The sequence below is a fragment of the Patagioenas fasciata genome, chromosome 1 (genome assembly GCF_037038585.1).
Source record: "Patagioenas fasciata isolate bPatFas1 chromosome 1, bPatFas1.hap1, whole genome shotgun sequence".
Lineage (NCBI taxonomy): Eukaryota > Metazoa > Chordata > Aves > Columbiformes > Columbidae > Patagioenas > Patagioenas fasciata.
In genome coordinates, this window is record NC_092520.1 from 153,451,481 (window position 1) to 153,467,019 (window position 15,539).

The window sequence follows — 15,539 nt, forward strand, 5'->3', positions numbered from 1 at the left end:
TGCCTCTTCTGTCTGAACTCTTAAATTTAATCCGGCTTTGTTGTAATACCAAAATTAGTAAAAATTTTGTTGTGTTATTCAACTGGCACCATAAATGCCCATCTGTGGTACCCTAAAATAAAATCGTAGCAGGAAAAATGACAAACTCCATAGTACCTGAAGTACTATATAGTACATATAGTAAAGTGCTCAGAACTGTACAAATGAATGACTCAATGTGACTGGGTAGACTGAAGACAAAACACACAAACTGATTTATTGGGCTATCAGCTTAGTAAACTGTTATTTTAAATACTTCCATACTGTCTGGAAGACATTTGTCTACATTACTGTGTACATTGGTGCAAAATAAGGGTTCTAACCAGTGGTTAGAACCACCAGTTCTAGGTTTACATGATGCAGGAGGTCTTGACTTAAAGAACATCCGTTTTCAGAATGTTTCATTACCATGGTGTCTTTCTGTCCATCTCACACAGTTTGGTATTCATCTGATATTTCCTTATTGGTAGGTTTAGTTTTCTGGCTGTTTCTCTAGGTGATTTTTTCATAATTTTCTGGACTGTAGCTTTCAGATCATTCTACATTATGACTGACCTTAAAGGACAACTCTTAGAAGAGGAATTCACATGTAACTTTGCCTCTTCTGAGGCTCAGCAGGCTGAAACAACCTGGAATAGGTGTTCCACTCTTTTGATGTGATCTGCCCTCCCTGCTCTTCATATTAGGGAAAAAAAAGTCTGTCAAGGAAGGAATGGAAATGCCAGTGATTAGATTTTGCTGACTGTGCTTCAATCTTGTCTTTTCAGATACTGAATATAACTCTGAGTAGGCCTGGGGTAGCATTTCGGCAAGGCCCTGTGAGCATTGTTTTTGCCGTCCGAGATAGATACGGTTTTCTAAATGGGTCTGAAGTCAGTGAGCAGCTAAGAAACTTATCCGTGGTGGAATTCAGCTTCTACTTGGGCTTTCCTGTGCAACAAATTGCTGAACGTGAGTACTTACTGTTGGCTTAGACTGCAAAATACTTTTAGTATCTTTTCCTCTGTATAATTATACAGTAGTTTGTGCATAACTGGTAATGCAGCTTCAAGTACCTAACTTGTATTGTGAATTCTGCAGAGCAAATCTATGCCCCTCATATGCCCCTGAATATCAGTGTTGCAGCAACTTGCTGCTGTTGTCATCATCCTTCCTTTCTGCACAGGGCCAGTTGTGCTTAGCCTGGCATCATTTTCCCTGCTCTTAGTCCAGATTTAAAAAAAAAAAAAAAAAAGAGTCACTTTGATCAATTGTGCTGTGAAGTGTGATCCAAGGTGTATGTCTGTGGGTGTGTCTACAGGGGCCTTGGCTGCTTCTCAGCAGAATTTACTACTTTGTGCTTTGTGTTGCACTTAACTGTGGCGCTCACTTTGAGAAAGTCTGGGATTTTGGCAACATAAGCTTATATTTGCCCATGTAGTCTGTCTGGGTTATCTGTTAGTCAGAAGCAGTGGGGGTTTTTTTGAGCAGTCTATTATATTTTAAGGTATTATCTTTTAAGCATATTTCTTGCTTCTTATGTACAACTTGCACTGCAAGTCACTTTTTCTGCATCATGGCTATCCTAAACATAGATTAACGAGAATGGTGTGCATATCAGAGTTTGCTGTGAGTTGAGCCTTGGCAACTTAGGTTTGGTTAGATTTTTCTCAGCATCATAAATAGGCCAAGTTTCTGAACTCAACACTTACCCTTGTACAGTAGTGGATTGTTCATGCTAGAAACTTAAGCAAGATTATGAGCGAACAGTACTTACCTTTTTTGGTAACAGGTGTTACTGTTAATCCAGTCCATTAATTCTCAGTTTCTCCTGTGTCACTGTGCTTTCCAATGCAGATTTTTAATTATCAGAGTTATTTTTGTGAGCTATATAGGTGCATAGCACCTGACACAGTGATTCTCTGTATACATTTAAATGTCTACTTGAAAATCAAGCCTGTTCATGATGCAGCTGTACTATAGTATGTCAAAAAAGATATTTTAAGAGAGTGTTTGTCAACAGAAGTTGTTCTCTATAGCACCTTTAAATCTATATAAGATGACTACACAGGATACTTTCCCAATGACTGGAAGTAGTGTGAACATAGTAATCTTTTGAAACTTTTTATTTTCATTTTTCAGCATTTTGAACCTTCTGCTCTCATAGTCATTTAAACAACATAGCAAATTGTTGTCTCGTTTCCTTTAAATTTTTCTGTTCTCAGTGAGTCTCTCATAGACTGTACCTATGCAGTGGTAGCTGTATTTAATTGATCCAGGACCATAAACTTTGAGAATACTTGTCCATAGATGACTATCATTTCTTTTGTTCCTTTGAGGCCACAAAATTTCTCAGATTGCAGACCGTGGCCTTTACCTCTCACAGAATTCAAAACGAATGTTGCTCTTGGCTTCATTGCTTGACAGACATTTATCTTTATTCTACATCATCTGTTTTGCACCTTTGCCCTAGAGTTTATTAGTTGTGGTCTCTTGCAGATTTTCGGTGTCAGGGGCTTTTTGTTTCCCTGTGATGTACACACATCAAGTCCTACAGTTATTAGTTTTGTCCACGTGTTCTGGAGTGGTATTTGTAGTGAATTTGCAGGTTGCCCCTTGCTGAGAATCCTTCTCTGGATTGTGTGGTGGACCTACAGTGAAATTAAATTATAACTGAATTTCTACCAAGGCCGCTGTATCCTGAAAGACAGGCTGTCACAGGAGAAAAAAAATTCCTATGTAACAGGCATGTACACTTTTCTCCTTATTTTTGGTTCTACTTAGGTAATTTGAAGGTAATTTTTTTAGTGCTTATAGCAGGAGCTCTCCCTGTGTTACTTGTGTGCTTCTAGTGCCTGGCCAGTGGGGCTGATGCTGGCCAAGGCCAGTGGAGCTCTGTGGTATTAATAGCTCACATGTTAATGAGAAACTGTGCAAAGTAGAATGAGTGAAAAGGTCAGGCAGTGCCTTTGGAAAAAGGTCCTATTTGGATTTCTTCTCCTTTCCTGACTACTCTGAGGATTTGCAATGAAGTAATGTAGATGTCGGCAGTTGTAACCTGGAAAATGTAGCCTCCGTTAGTACAGTGGCATGTCCAAACCTTTGGGTGAGTTATTTCTATAGCTTTATTTCTGAAGCTTCAGGAATTGTTTGTTCCTGCTGACAATTTTAAACAAGTATGCCAACAGTGTGGTGATTTCGTTCCTGCAAATTCCAGCTTGGGACTTCAAACACAAAATTATTCTTTCTCCTCTCAAATCCACCAAATCTCCCAAACAATACCAAACCTCAAATCCTCAAGCAGACCCTTGATGTAGGAAAGCAGAATTATTCATCAGCGGTGATTAAGTCCATCAAGATACACACTTTATTGCCAGATTCTCTTGTTTGGAGCTCTTGACAAATGCTGTTTTTTTGTTGCACATCCCCAGCAGCAGGGATGATGACAGCTGAACACGCTATGTATATACCCCTACCTTCCATGACCCCCACCTAACTGCTGCTGTAGTTCATTGAGTGAACGTTGCCAACAGATCATAGCACTTGCCTCAGACATCTTGGCCAGAGTGTGGTGGTGGTGTCTCTTGGTTTGTTTGAAAGAAATTTTGAAGACGACTTTCACATTTGTCTAGACTGAATTTTCAAAACTTTTAATGTTGTATTAAAATGTTATAAGTCAAATTAAAATAAATACATTTAATTTTAATTTAGTAATTCAGAATTTTTAGGAACAATGAAATCTTACCAGAGTTTGCAATGTAGAAAACATGAGTATTTGATGGATATGGTGCCCTAAATGCAGGAGCATCTAGTCAGCATTTGACTTGCCTTTTGCTAGAGGAACTCAAATTTACAGTGGATTGAGCCCACTCCAGGACATCTCATTTCGATTTGAACTTGTCTACTTTGGTCTCAGTAGCACTTCGGTACATTTGTAGCCACTGTTTTGGAATACCAGATGTGGTGCCATCTGAGAAGTCAGCAAAGTGAGAACACAGTTTCTCAGCTTGTTAGAGCTGTGGGTCTGTCTGTCAGTAAGCATGGTAACGAATGTAGTTGATATGCTTTTATAAGTGAGGCAACCACGTTTGGTTATTTTTAGCTATTCCTACAGTTTTTTTGTATTGTTGCTATGACTGTATTTTGAGCCAAAGAATTTTAGATCTTCAGAGCCAAAAATTATGTCCAAAGGCTCAGCAGCATTGGGCGGATCCTTCTTGAGACGTCTTATTCACCAGTCCATTGAAGATGACCAACAGACAGCTCCTCAGAGCTATTTTGGCAGGAAGACGCATAAATATTTTTGCTTTCTAGGCCCTAAACTCCCTGCATTTGTGCTCTCCCTTGGTCTACAGGGCAGCTGTAGCAAGGAAGGTGTTGTGAAGATCTTCCTTAGACAGATAGCTGCTTTGGTCTGTGCAAATTAATATGCAACTCACCGCTTTTGAGTGTGAATGTTTGGGGGAATTTTTCATATTTACGTATAAACAATTTACATATGTTACTGTTTATATATAAATTGGTTATACGTAAATATGAAATGTTCCATGCCATACTGTTCTCTGCCATTTGTGCCTTATTTATCTGGAATGCCAACAGTTAATACTCTTGGTGGTGACTTCCCCCCCCCCTCCCCCTGAGGGCTCTGTATATGATTTTATAAGTTTTATAATCTACATCTGAGGAAAAAGAAGAGATTTGTAGGTGAATTGAGCTGTCAGGATGTTGAAGTTGAATCATACTAAGGAAAAGTTACTTGCATAATATCGCTATATCTCAACACTGCTAAGTGAGGTGAGACCTTGCCATCAATATCCCAATTATGAGCCTTGTTTGAAGGAATGAATTTACTCCTTGCTGCTTGCTCACTTCGCATTGCCTTTCACACACAATCCTTTCACTTTTTTTTTCTTTCCCCCCCGCATAACTAATACGCAGGATTTATACTTTTAACTGTGGGCTTGTCCCTGTGCAGTACATCATTAACAACAGGATTTTTTGATCAGCTTTTTTTCTACTCATTTAGAGTCAAGGTCAGTAGTGAAAGTTGTTAGTTTGACAGAATGAACTGTTCTATGCAGGAATAAGTTGTTGGAGTAGCCAAGCCTGGAAACTATCAGACTTTTTTCTTTCCCTTTCCCCCTTACCTTCCGACTTCTAGGTGATTTCAGCAACATGCTTGTATTCAGATTTTCAATTTACATCCTCCTGCATGCTTGTTTCTTGTTGTACAACTTATATCTCATATTTTAGATTGTGAACTGGTTACATTGTCAAAAAGTACATGTCAGCAGAAAGAAAACGAAGTCTAGTCATGGGTTTTGTGTGCCAGGTCATTAAAAACAGTAGGAAATAATGTATTTGATATCTCTTTATGGCTGGATGATTTCTCTGAGGACAGGCAAAGCTTAACTGTGGAGTAGATGAAGAATATTTGCCTTCATGAACTTACCTCAAATAAATCCCCGTGTTTTTATTATGACTTTATATAGAGAGAGTTGCCTTGGGACTTGCCTTCTTTTTGGAGGCATAAGTAGCGTTTTGATGGGTGGCATCTATTTTAAATATCTTGGAGATGTTGCAAGGCCAGTTGAATAATACAAAATCGTATGATAAAGTCCAAAGACTACAGAAATATTTGGCTTTTTTTTTTGGGTAGATTTTGAACAGACTTTGAACAGATAAAATGTGTTACTGTTGCCCACACCCTCATATTTGCATGGGATTTTTTTTCAGCTGATGCCTTCTCATTCCAAAAATTGCATTCCCCTCCATCCTTTCTCTTACTGTCCCTCCATTTATCAGAAATAAGAACAATCGATATGGTGCTGGTTCTATCCTGCATGGTCCCACACCTTTCTCTATGAGAGAGTCAGAGAGATCCTTGTTGGAGCATCTGGTGAAGGCTGTGTTGCCCAAGTGATGTGCTTCAGAGTGCCGTTGAGAGGGTTTGGGGTGACCAGGTGACCCTTTGGCTTTTCGGTCAGCATGGAATCAATGCTGTTATGCAGTATGATGCTTCAGGGCTGCATTTTAGAATCTTCTAACAATGCTAGCATCTACTTCATTAATACATCTATAGCCATTATCAGACCAGCTGCAATCTAACTAATAATTGCACTTCGTCTATCCAACTTCTCCCTCAGGAAAACAATTAGTCTGTGCTGGTTTTAATCCTTAGTTCTGGGGGCATTAGGAATCTTGCAAATATGATCTTGCTGCAAGCTGAGCTCAGGATCTGGCCACATGTCTTGTTGAGACACTTGACAGATCTGTGGATAAAGTTGGAGCCTGGATTTTCTGACTTCTGAGCATGATCTCAGTTGCAGAAGTATCCATCATTTCATGCATTCCTAGTCAGGTTTTAGAACCCAGCCTTAGTTGTCAATGTTCATGGCACATCCTTCTTTTCATTTTCAAGATTTTCTGCTCAAGTTGTTTTATTTTTAAATTTCATTAATGCCGTGAAAAGTTTAAGTGAATAGTCATCCAGCAATTTGCATGAATTAAATCATTTTCAAGTACTAATTAGAGAAAGTGTGAAGAGCACGTTAAGTGTTCAGGCAAAACATTATTTTGGTTTAAAGAAGAAAAAACTCACAACTGCTGGCAGTTCAAAACTTCATGGCTATTGGAAGGTTTTTGATTTTCTTATCTTGCTCTTTCCATGCTTTGGAAAAACAAGAGATGCAGTATAGTTTATGCTTTTTTATTCAGCTCATGTTTCTAAATCAAAGTAAGCAATTGCATGACCAAAGTAAATAGAACTCAAATATAAAAAGCTACAATCAGAAGAATCATGTAGCAGTATGCCAAAATTAAATGTGTTTGCTTAAATATACTGTGAGGTGCTTTTTGTGTGTCTGAAAGTTTTGGAAATTTGATGCATCCTGGTCAGTGTATGGAGGGATGATGTTTCCTGTTCGGAATAAAGGACCATATTCTGATACTCTTCTGAACAGTAAGTCACAAAGTACCTCTCAGGTGGTTCTTGTGAGTCTAGTGGTACTATTATTGAAATAAAGCTGGAATAACAACGTTTTTCATTTTTTTCCATAGGACTATTTATAAGTCTATGAAAATAAAAGGTACAATGTAACTTCTGACTGTTTTGCCCTTGTCTTAACAAAAAAATAACAAATTTTTCAAGAGGCAAAAGATCAGGTTTTAGTTACACTGACAGAGGTCAGTTCCTCTACAAATTATTGCATAATTAATTCATAAAAATGGTAATTTTATATTTCTCTGAAACATGCAATAGTGGCAAACTATTCTACAACTGAAGACAAAACATCTTTAAATAACTCTAGTATGGGCCAGGTCATTTAGTTGTTATGTGCTGCGTTTTTTCTATCCATGAAATGGTTTAAAAATTAACCTTTGTATAATGCTTAGCAAACTGCATCTGGATTAAATATTTTGATAAAGTGAAGATCATTTCTTTTCCTTATTGACATAGCGAAGCTTAAGCCTTCCCTTGAGGAAAGTGTTGGCCCAGCCCCCATCTTCTCTTGTTTCCCGGCATGTCTTTACTGCTCTCCAGTGGAATCCTTGGGAAAAATATTATCCCTACTGAAGTCAGTAGAGATGGACTTCATTTATTTCACTGAGGCAATGATTTCATGCTGGAGGAGAGCTTTTTTTGGAAATTTTGAGAAAATAAGCTTGGAGCCACCAAGCCAAACACAAAAACCATGAGAATTGTCTACAGCAATGTTTCTACATGCATTTATTTGGGTTTTTTTGTAAAAAAAAACCCTATCAAGATGGTGTTTTTTAAATGCTTTCCCCTGCACAAGTCTGGAACACAAATCAGATGTATTTAGTTTTCTGCTTTACATTTAGTATTTCCATGCTGTTTCTACCTTGGAGAAAGTCTCACTTTCATTCTGAGGTGCTCATGAGTTGCCTCGTTGCCCTTTGAGCACTAGTGTGATCCTGCAGCTAGCTCAGAAAGAGCCACAATTCAGACATTGAGCTTTTAAATTTCTAGGAGCAGTGACCTCAGTACCAGCAGCTTGAAATCTTTCAGGTAATAAATCTGACTGCTTCAGTTAGCTTCTTTTTGTGCAGAGGTGAACTAGGAGGGTGGATGTTCGTAGCGTTTTCCTCACTGTTGTGTCTGCACAGCCTCCGGAGTAGTAATACATCTGTGTAAATAAGATGCTTACTGACAGTATGAATTAGAAAGTGGCTTCTTTTTTTGTGTATGTTGTTGACAATGCTGTTCTTATGGATGTTTTTCCTCCATTCTGTTTTTCCCCTCAGCCTTTCATTATCCTAAGCTTAATGTGTCTCAGTTGATGAAATCTTCCTGGGTGAGAACAGGTACGTACAGTCTCTGTAAGTAAGAGTGTAATTATTTTTGTTAACAGGGTAACTAGCCTATGTAAATATCAATAGCTTAGGGGTGCTACATTTTTATGAGTCTGAAATGAATAAATTCTAAACCCCCAGGCCTATTGACCTGGAAAATCTGGGAAGTGTTATTCCCGGGTCTAGTGTGAACTACTGCAGTTCCTTGATAATGTGCTCAAAGTAGTTTGTGTCAATAAGCAATTCATTCTTAGTGAGAAAACTTACACTGTCAGGCATAAAGTGTCTACTCTGTATGCTGTCAGTATACCACGTTGATTTTTAGGTTTTTATTTTAAGTGAAAATTAAAATTTTATATGTGTGGCACTTTTTACCAAAACATGCCAGGAATAAACCAGAATAAAAACAGTTATATTCCAAGTACTTGAAAGAGTTTCATCACATTTCATTGATCTCTTCTGATTCATTCACAGCAGATTCTTCCCACCTAAGTCTTCTGGATGTTTTGCTCTATAATTCATAGGCACAGTTCAGCTGTCATGTTTAGACGCCCAAAGGCTGTTGGGGTTGCCTGCGCACTGTAGTTTCTACCTGCTTTTAAGCAGAAAGCCTGAACGGTGACCAGGCTGTGCCTACCAAACTTGCTGTTAGGGTGCAGATGCCCCACTGGATACGCTTTTGTCTTCCCACAACTTTACCACTTGTAGTTTACCAGTTGTAAAGACCTCTTTTTTTTTTTTTCAGATATTGCTGTCTCCTCTCACCAGTTTACTTTTTAGGCAGGAAACCAAGTTGCAACGTAATTTCTGAAGCCCACACAGTTTGTTTTAAAGAAAAATGAAGCAAATCAGATGATGTTCAGTAACATGAAACTGCGTGTGTGTATTGCACATCCACTGTCATCCTTCCTTAGAGATTTGTGTTGACTTTTTTGGTCATGCCTCCACCTTCTCTTGTGCAGCCTTAGGTTTGCTTTGCCCATTAGTGGAAGTTCCCTTAGATCCTGCAATAAGAAGGGGGTTCTTGCAGCTCAAATATCATGTCCCTTTGGGTTTTGCTAAACTTGCTGACTGTAAGATTTTGAAAGCCAATTGCAGCACCATTTCTGCTGTAGAGGAATTTTTTTGTAATCCCAGTTCTTGCACGCAGCCTAGGATGAACAAGTAGGCTTTGGCTGGGTCAGTCTTTTCAGTCTCTATATTGTGTTGTAAGGGTAATGAATCATGATGTAGGAAAAAAGATAGAATGTATGCATATGAAAGTTTTTAACATTAGATTACCCATATATATGTGCATGTATCCCAATAGTAATAAAATATGGGGAAATGCAGTTGTTCTCTGTAGCTGTCCCTCTCAGTTGTACAATACTATTAAGCATAATTCATTGATACTGAAATTCAATACACAGGCAAGAACAGTCTTCTACTTGCTGTAGATAGTAGCCTTAGGCTACTGTCTATTTATTTTGCTATCTAAGTCTGAGATACTTAGTCTATGATTGAATTTAGAAGACAAATGCTGTTGATCTCTGTGAGAAATCATGAAAAGGTTTCCTTTTCCTGATATCTGCAGTGAAATTTTTTAAATGGAGAAAGTAGTTTTCATATTTCTGTTTTAAAAATTAAATTTATATTTAATTGATTTTATCTAACTGGATGGCTTTTTATTAAGCACAACTTTTTACAAAATAGACATCAAAACACTTACTGAAAAAAGGGACTTTTAAAATATTAGAAACCATTTCAGTGGAGAGGCACAGGGATGAAAACGGAATTATTTTTCTGCAGTCCGTGGTGAGCTCGTTTACCATCCTTCAGGGTTGTTTAATTATGTCATTTGAATGATACACTCCATTCACTCCACTTTTACTGGATGTCGTCTTGTTAGTAAAGGCCCGTGCTTTTTTCATGTTTCCTGTGTGGTGTTTCTCAGGGATTCCTCTCAGCATCAGCTGCCCCAGTGTACATGGGTTTGGGAAAAGTGGGCAGGGCTACTAACCACGTTTTTTGTGCTACAATTGGCATTCTTGTTAATCTTATCGAGGGAAGGTACTCTTGGAATACACAGCTTCACTCGTGCTGCTGTTGTACTTTTACTCCTCAATTCTGAACCCTTGCCCTGCCCATCTTCACCTCCGTATCACTTCCAAACACAACATCTTGACTGAAAGTAGTTGCAGCAGACAATTTAGACTGGATTTTCTCTTTTATTTAGTTTCAAACAATTCATTGAATGCTCACAAGTTTATATTTTTTGAGAACTGAAACTGTTTCTTTAGTATCCTGTGTCTTTCTAACCTCATTGAGATTCCAGAAATGCACTCCGCCCTAATATTTATTTATTTATTTATCTATGTATTTATCGATTTATTTATTTATTTAAACCTTTTTCCAGATGATGTCTTCCTTTCCAGCACATAATCTCCAGCTGAACTGGGCAGTATTCCCGTATGAACACAGCTGCTCTTGAATTGTCCATGAGCTGTGGCAGGGTGACTCAAAGCTTGTAATTGAAGTTGCAGAAAAGACACTGAAAAGTTTTACTAACTCATTTGTGTTCTTGGGTTACTTTCTCTGCAATGTAGTTCTCTTGGGTGTCATCGACCAGCGAATTCAGGAGGAAGTGTTTCAGGCTGAGATGGAACGGAAACTAGCTCACCTGTTAAACGAGGCTTTGGTCAGAGGGCGGATATGGAGACGAGCCAGTTTTGCAGGCAGCAACGTTGTGCAGGTATTAAGAGCTCAAAGTCAGAGGAAGAAATAAAGGGTAATAAATCATTGAATAAGTGAATATTGTCTAGGTTTTGATTTCAGAAACATAACTCAAAAGCATGTAACACATTTAGCTAGTTGATGATGCTTGTGTTTTGCACCTAAAATATGGTTCTTTTGGATACCTGGTTGTCTTTAAAGCTAAACGTAACAAATAGAAATGACTGAGTATTTTAAGTGTCTGATGACTTCTTAAAAACAATATTGAAAACTATTTTACCAACATCCTGATTTCAAAATTTGCTATCTTGTCTAGTTTGCATGAGGTGCTTAGCAAAAGGAGACAGGATAGTCATCTCAGTCAAAAAAGTACTGTGGAACTGCTACTTGACAGCTCTCTCGCATTTTGATGATGGTGTAAACATATGAAATAGAATCATGTGCAGCTTGATGCAGCAGTAGAGTAGTATGTTCTACTCCTTAACTGCCTATTTTGACAGTACTCCTGGTCACAGGAATGGCTTTCATTTAAGAATGATTAATCATGGCAGATTTTGTACACACTGCAGCTTCTGCTATCTGAATTCCAGTGCTGCTTTATTGTTTTGTCACAGATGGAATTATTCACATAATGTCCAGGAAGACTTGGATGTTTAAGTTTTAAATTCTCACATGTGTTCTTTTTAGTGAGTTCAACAAACTGAAAGCCAAAATACTTTTTAATGACTCATCTTCTTAAGAACTACTTTTTCCTGATAATTCATCTACAGTTGTTTTACCTCACAGATGCCTTTCTAGTAGTTCAGACCTATTATCTTTATTTAATTTAATCCTGCATTTTTGCTACCACTTAAATTTCCAGATGTTGGAATTTTCTTACTTTTATTTTCCTGTCTCAGAAACATCTGTTTCAGTAATAGAGGTTTAACTTTATTTTTCTTTTGTGCATCTTTGAACTGCTGTGAATAGATGTCTGTTTCACATCTTGTATTCCCAACACCTCTTACTGCAATTTGTTCTTTATGCCTCAGTCCTCCCTTTGCATATAAATTAAATAAATATTCTTTATGTTACTAGCAAAGAGACCACAGCCTATAAAATGTGTATGTGTAGATTACGGTTTTATGATTTTACATAAAGCTCAGGTAATTTATTTCTGTATGCACAAAATTACAAACAGTCCTTTCTAGCTGAAGAAAAATATTTCAAAAGGTGAAAATACAGCGTTTTTCTTATGACTTTGTTTTACTTACTAAGACATAAAATGATGTCTTCAGCTTACATTCCAAACAGTGGTGCTGCTCATTTATACCACTTAATTAAGTGCGAAGAGTCTGCAAACTGCTGTCTTTGGGCAGCAAAGACTTCTCGTAGTTATGCTCTACACATCATAACATCCCATATAACATGGGGCTTCCCTAGGGGCTCATAGCCTAGGATGTTAGATAGGGTCAGTGCTGTAATAAAGGAGATGTGGAAGGCTGCAGGATGTAGCTGGTGTGATGCGCCTGGCAGCAGGCTTCTGAGAGGAGGACGATTTCTTTCAAGGATGCTGCCCTGTCAGTTGAGGATCTGATCCGTAGTCATTTGCAATGAACCTTTTAGTTTTACTGCTTGCTGCTAATTTTATTCCTCATAGCCAAGTTTATAAGCTATGTTTAAAGTGTGTTGTGTATAGGCATCCATTTGTGTCTTCAGGGGGAGCTATTGATGTTCTTTGTGCATTACATTCAGATTTTCCCATATAACTTTCTTGCACACAAACCAGTGACTGCTGTGATAGTAGGCCACAATGAAGTAAAAATTAGAACAGAAGCTGCCAGCAACACCAAAGTGTTGGATACTTTTATTAACAGGACATGCATATATCCACAGAAGACTAGACACACGTTTCACTTGTGTGGAGCCCCTATAGACCGGAGTTCTTCCTAAAGTGAAAGATATTTATAGTGTATCGAAATGTGGCATTTCTAAGCTCTGTAGAAAATCAGGACTGTGGGTCAGAAGGTGAAGCAATTATTTGTGAATATTACAACAGGCATATTACTTTCCTTTCACGTACTAAGGAAATATAAGTGATACCTTGTAAGGTTTAGATTTCGTTTCTAAAGGCATGTGTTAGGAACTAAGAATGTTAAAAAATTATTCTTTAAAGCTAAACACTTTGAATAAGAGCTTTGGACTACCTAGGGTGCCCAAACACTGTGCTTTCCCCTCTCGTTTGTCTGCACTGTTGACAGGTGGCACTTCATGATTTAAAAAAAAAAAAAAAAAAAATTCTGTAACCATTACGTACCAAAAAAACTGTGAAGCCTCACACCCGACTGTAACAGTGAGATAGTTCCATTGATTTCTGTGTGATGGTTATATTAATGTTTCATGTTCATATATATATATATTTAATATGTATCTGCTGTTGCTGCAAATTTGAAGGTACGTGTTTAGTTTGAATTGAATCTGCAGAGGCTAGGCACTATGCTATATTTTGTCTATAGATTACCGTAATAACTCAAATTTCAATTTTTTGAGGAATTAAATGGTTTAATTGTAGTTTGAAAATACACCAGGAGCTAATACAAAAAGAATTAGTTTTCTGTCATTTCAGCATGCTTGGTCTTTTGAACCTGATAGAAAGCAAAAAGGTGGTCCTACTAAGTGACAAAAAACCCCAATGTTCTGATTTAAAGAGCATGTTAGGCGGCACTGCAGTTGTAATGTGTGTGAGGAAGTATTATAGTAACTATGAGAGGACATAATGACTGAATTGAGCTTTTCATTAGGGCAAAGAGGTTCATTCTCTTGGTTTTCTACCGACAGCTTGTGTGTCTCTCCCGAGTGTGTAATCTGAGGAGAGGCCCAGTACTGCTGGGAGTTTTTAGGTTTTTAAATGGAGCTTTTGGGGACTGCTGCTGCTTTACTTTTTCCTCAGAGGAATTTCACCCCTCTGATGTCCACACCGGGCAGACACCAGCCTCTCTGTCATGTTGCCCCCAGCCTGTTCCTACCCCTGTTTTGGCAAGCTGGTGATTTCTTGGCTGGCCAAGCCTCCGCAAGCCAGCGGAGAAGATTCCCTTGGCATTGCCTTCAGTTCACTTAATAGTCTCCTCAGCTCAGTGGGAGGAGGGTCTGCCAAAGCGGGTGAGTGTTTGGTGCCGTGACAAGCGCTGTCCTGTCTGGCCGGGGCCCTTGAAGGAGGCAGCTGGCACCGCCATTTCTCTCCCAGCAGGTTCCTGTGGGAGCATTTTCAGAGCCTGGGCAGGTTACATGTGATGCCTGCTTCACATATGTTTCATGTTGCGTTGTCTGCTGAGCCATTCAGACCACAGTACAGCTTTGATTCAATAGCCTGGACACTAAAATCCTACTTTAGTAAGGCAGAAAGCACAAACTTTTTTGATTATTTTTTTTCCCTAGGGGATGAACGTAGGGAAAAAAAGGAAAATAATCCTCATACATTTCATTTTGGAGATTGAGTATGCGTGTTTGCTTGTTTCTAAGTAACACTCATGCCTTCGGAACCCTGAGCCAGTTCACCCAGGGACACCCAACGGGCTGACTAACCCTCTGCAAATGCCTTGCGAGCTTGCCCACCACCTGGATTTCCCTGCTTCAAATTATGAACTACACTGGGTTGCCAAGGCAACTGCATTCACTGACCTATGGTATTCTCTTGAAAACACTTTTTAAATTAAATTTACTGACACCTGAACACCATTAAGCCTTTACTCTGTAGAGGTTAAATGCACATCTAGTATCAACAAAGTTTATATCATTTATGTACACAGAAGTTGAATTTGTCTTTTCTTCTTTTTTTTCCCACTTTCTGCCTCCCATGTATTGAAATTCTTGTATCTTTGCCCTCGCTATGTCATCCCTCACTGCCAAAGTATAAATACAGAACTTATACTTTGCTTAAGTACTTCCTTACGCATGGGCTGCATTGCTGGGAGCCTGGAAAATACCATTTCTGCCTGTGCTTGCATTCTTAGCACTCTCAAGGATATAGACACCTCTGTAAAATATGAGACAAAACCAATCTGAAGCTGCCCAGGGAGTGTAATTTGGAGCAAAATGGTACAAAACTTAGTATACAGAAACTGTAAAAAATGGACACAGCAGCTGTGCACCTCAGTTTTATTAACAGACTTAAAAACTGTTGGGATCCAGTGTGCCATTTTCTGTATTGCAGAAAACTCAGATAGTGGTTAAAAAAAAAGAAAATAGAATTAGCGTGACAGTGATGAAAACTGAAGTGACAATATTGTTACCATTGTTGTGTTAATGTACACATCTAGTTATCTTGTAGTCACACCAAGAATACCCTGCTCAGCCATCAGCTTTCCCAAAATAGAAATCCATAACCATCTCCCCTCCAATTTGAAATCTTGTCTGCAGCTTCCCTCAGTGTGGTGTGAGGAGTCATAAAATACTGTGTGTTCAGAATGAATTCTTTCAGATAAAACTTAGTGTTAAGTAGTGAGCTTAGTTCATCA

The 15,539-nt window shown here is 38.4% G+C and overlaps 1 protein-coding gene across 5 annotated transcripts in view; it reads left to right on the forward strand.

The window, feature by feature from the left end:
• Positions 1–15,539, forward strand: part of KIAA1549 (KIAA1549 ortholog) — a 145,813-nt gene that overhangs the window by 80,780 nt on the left and 49,494 nt on the right. For all 5 annotated transcript variants that reach the window (XM_065840144.2, XM_065840160.2, XM_065840153.2 and 2 more), the window contains exons 6-8: positions 807–990; positions 8,287–8,346; positions 10,920–11,065. In XM_065840144.2, coding sequence (XP_065696216.1) covers positions 807–990; positions 8,287–8,346; positions 10,920–11,065 — 390 coding nt within the window. The remainder of the gene's footprint in view (positions 1–806; positions 991–8,286; positions 8,347–10,919; positions 11,066–15,539) is intronic.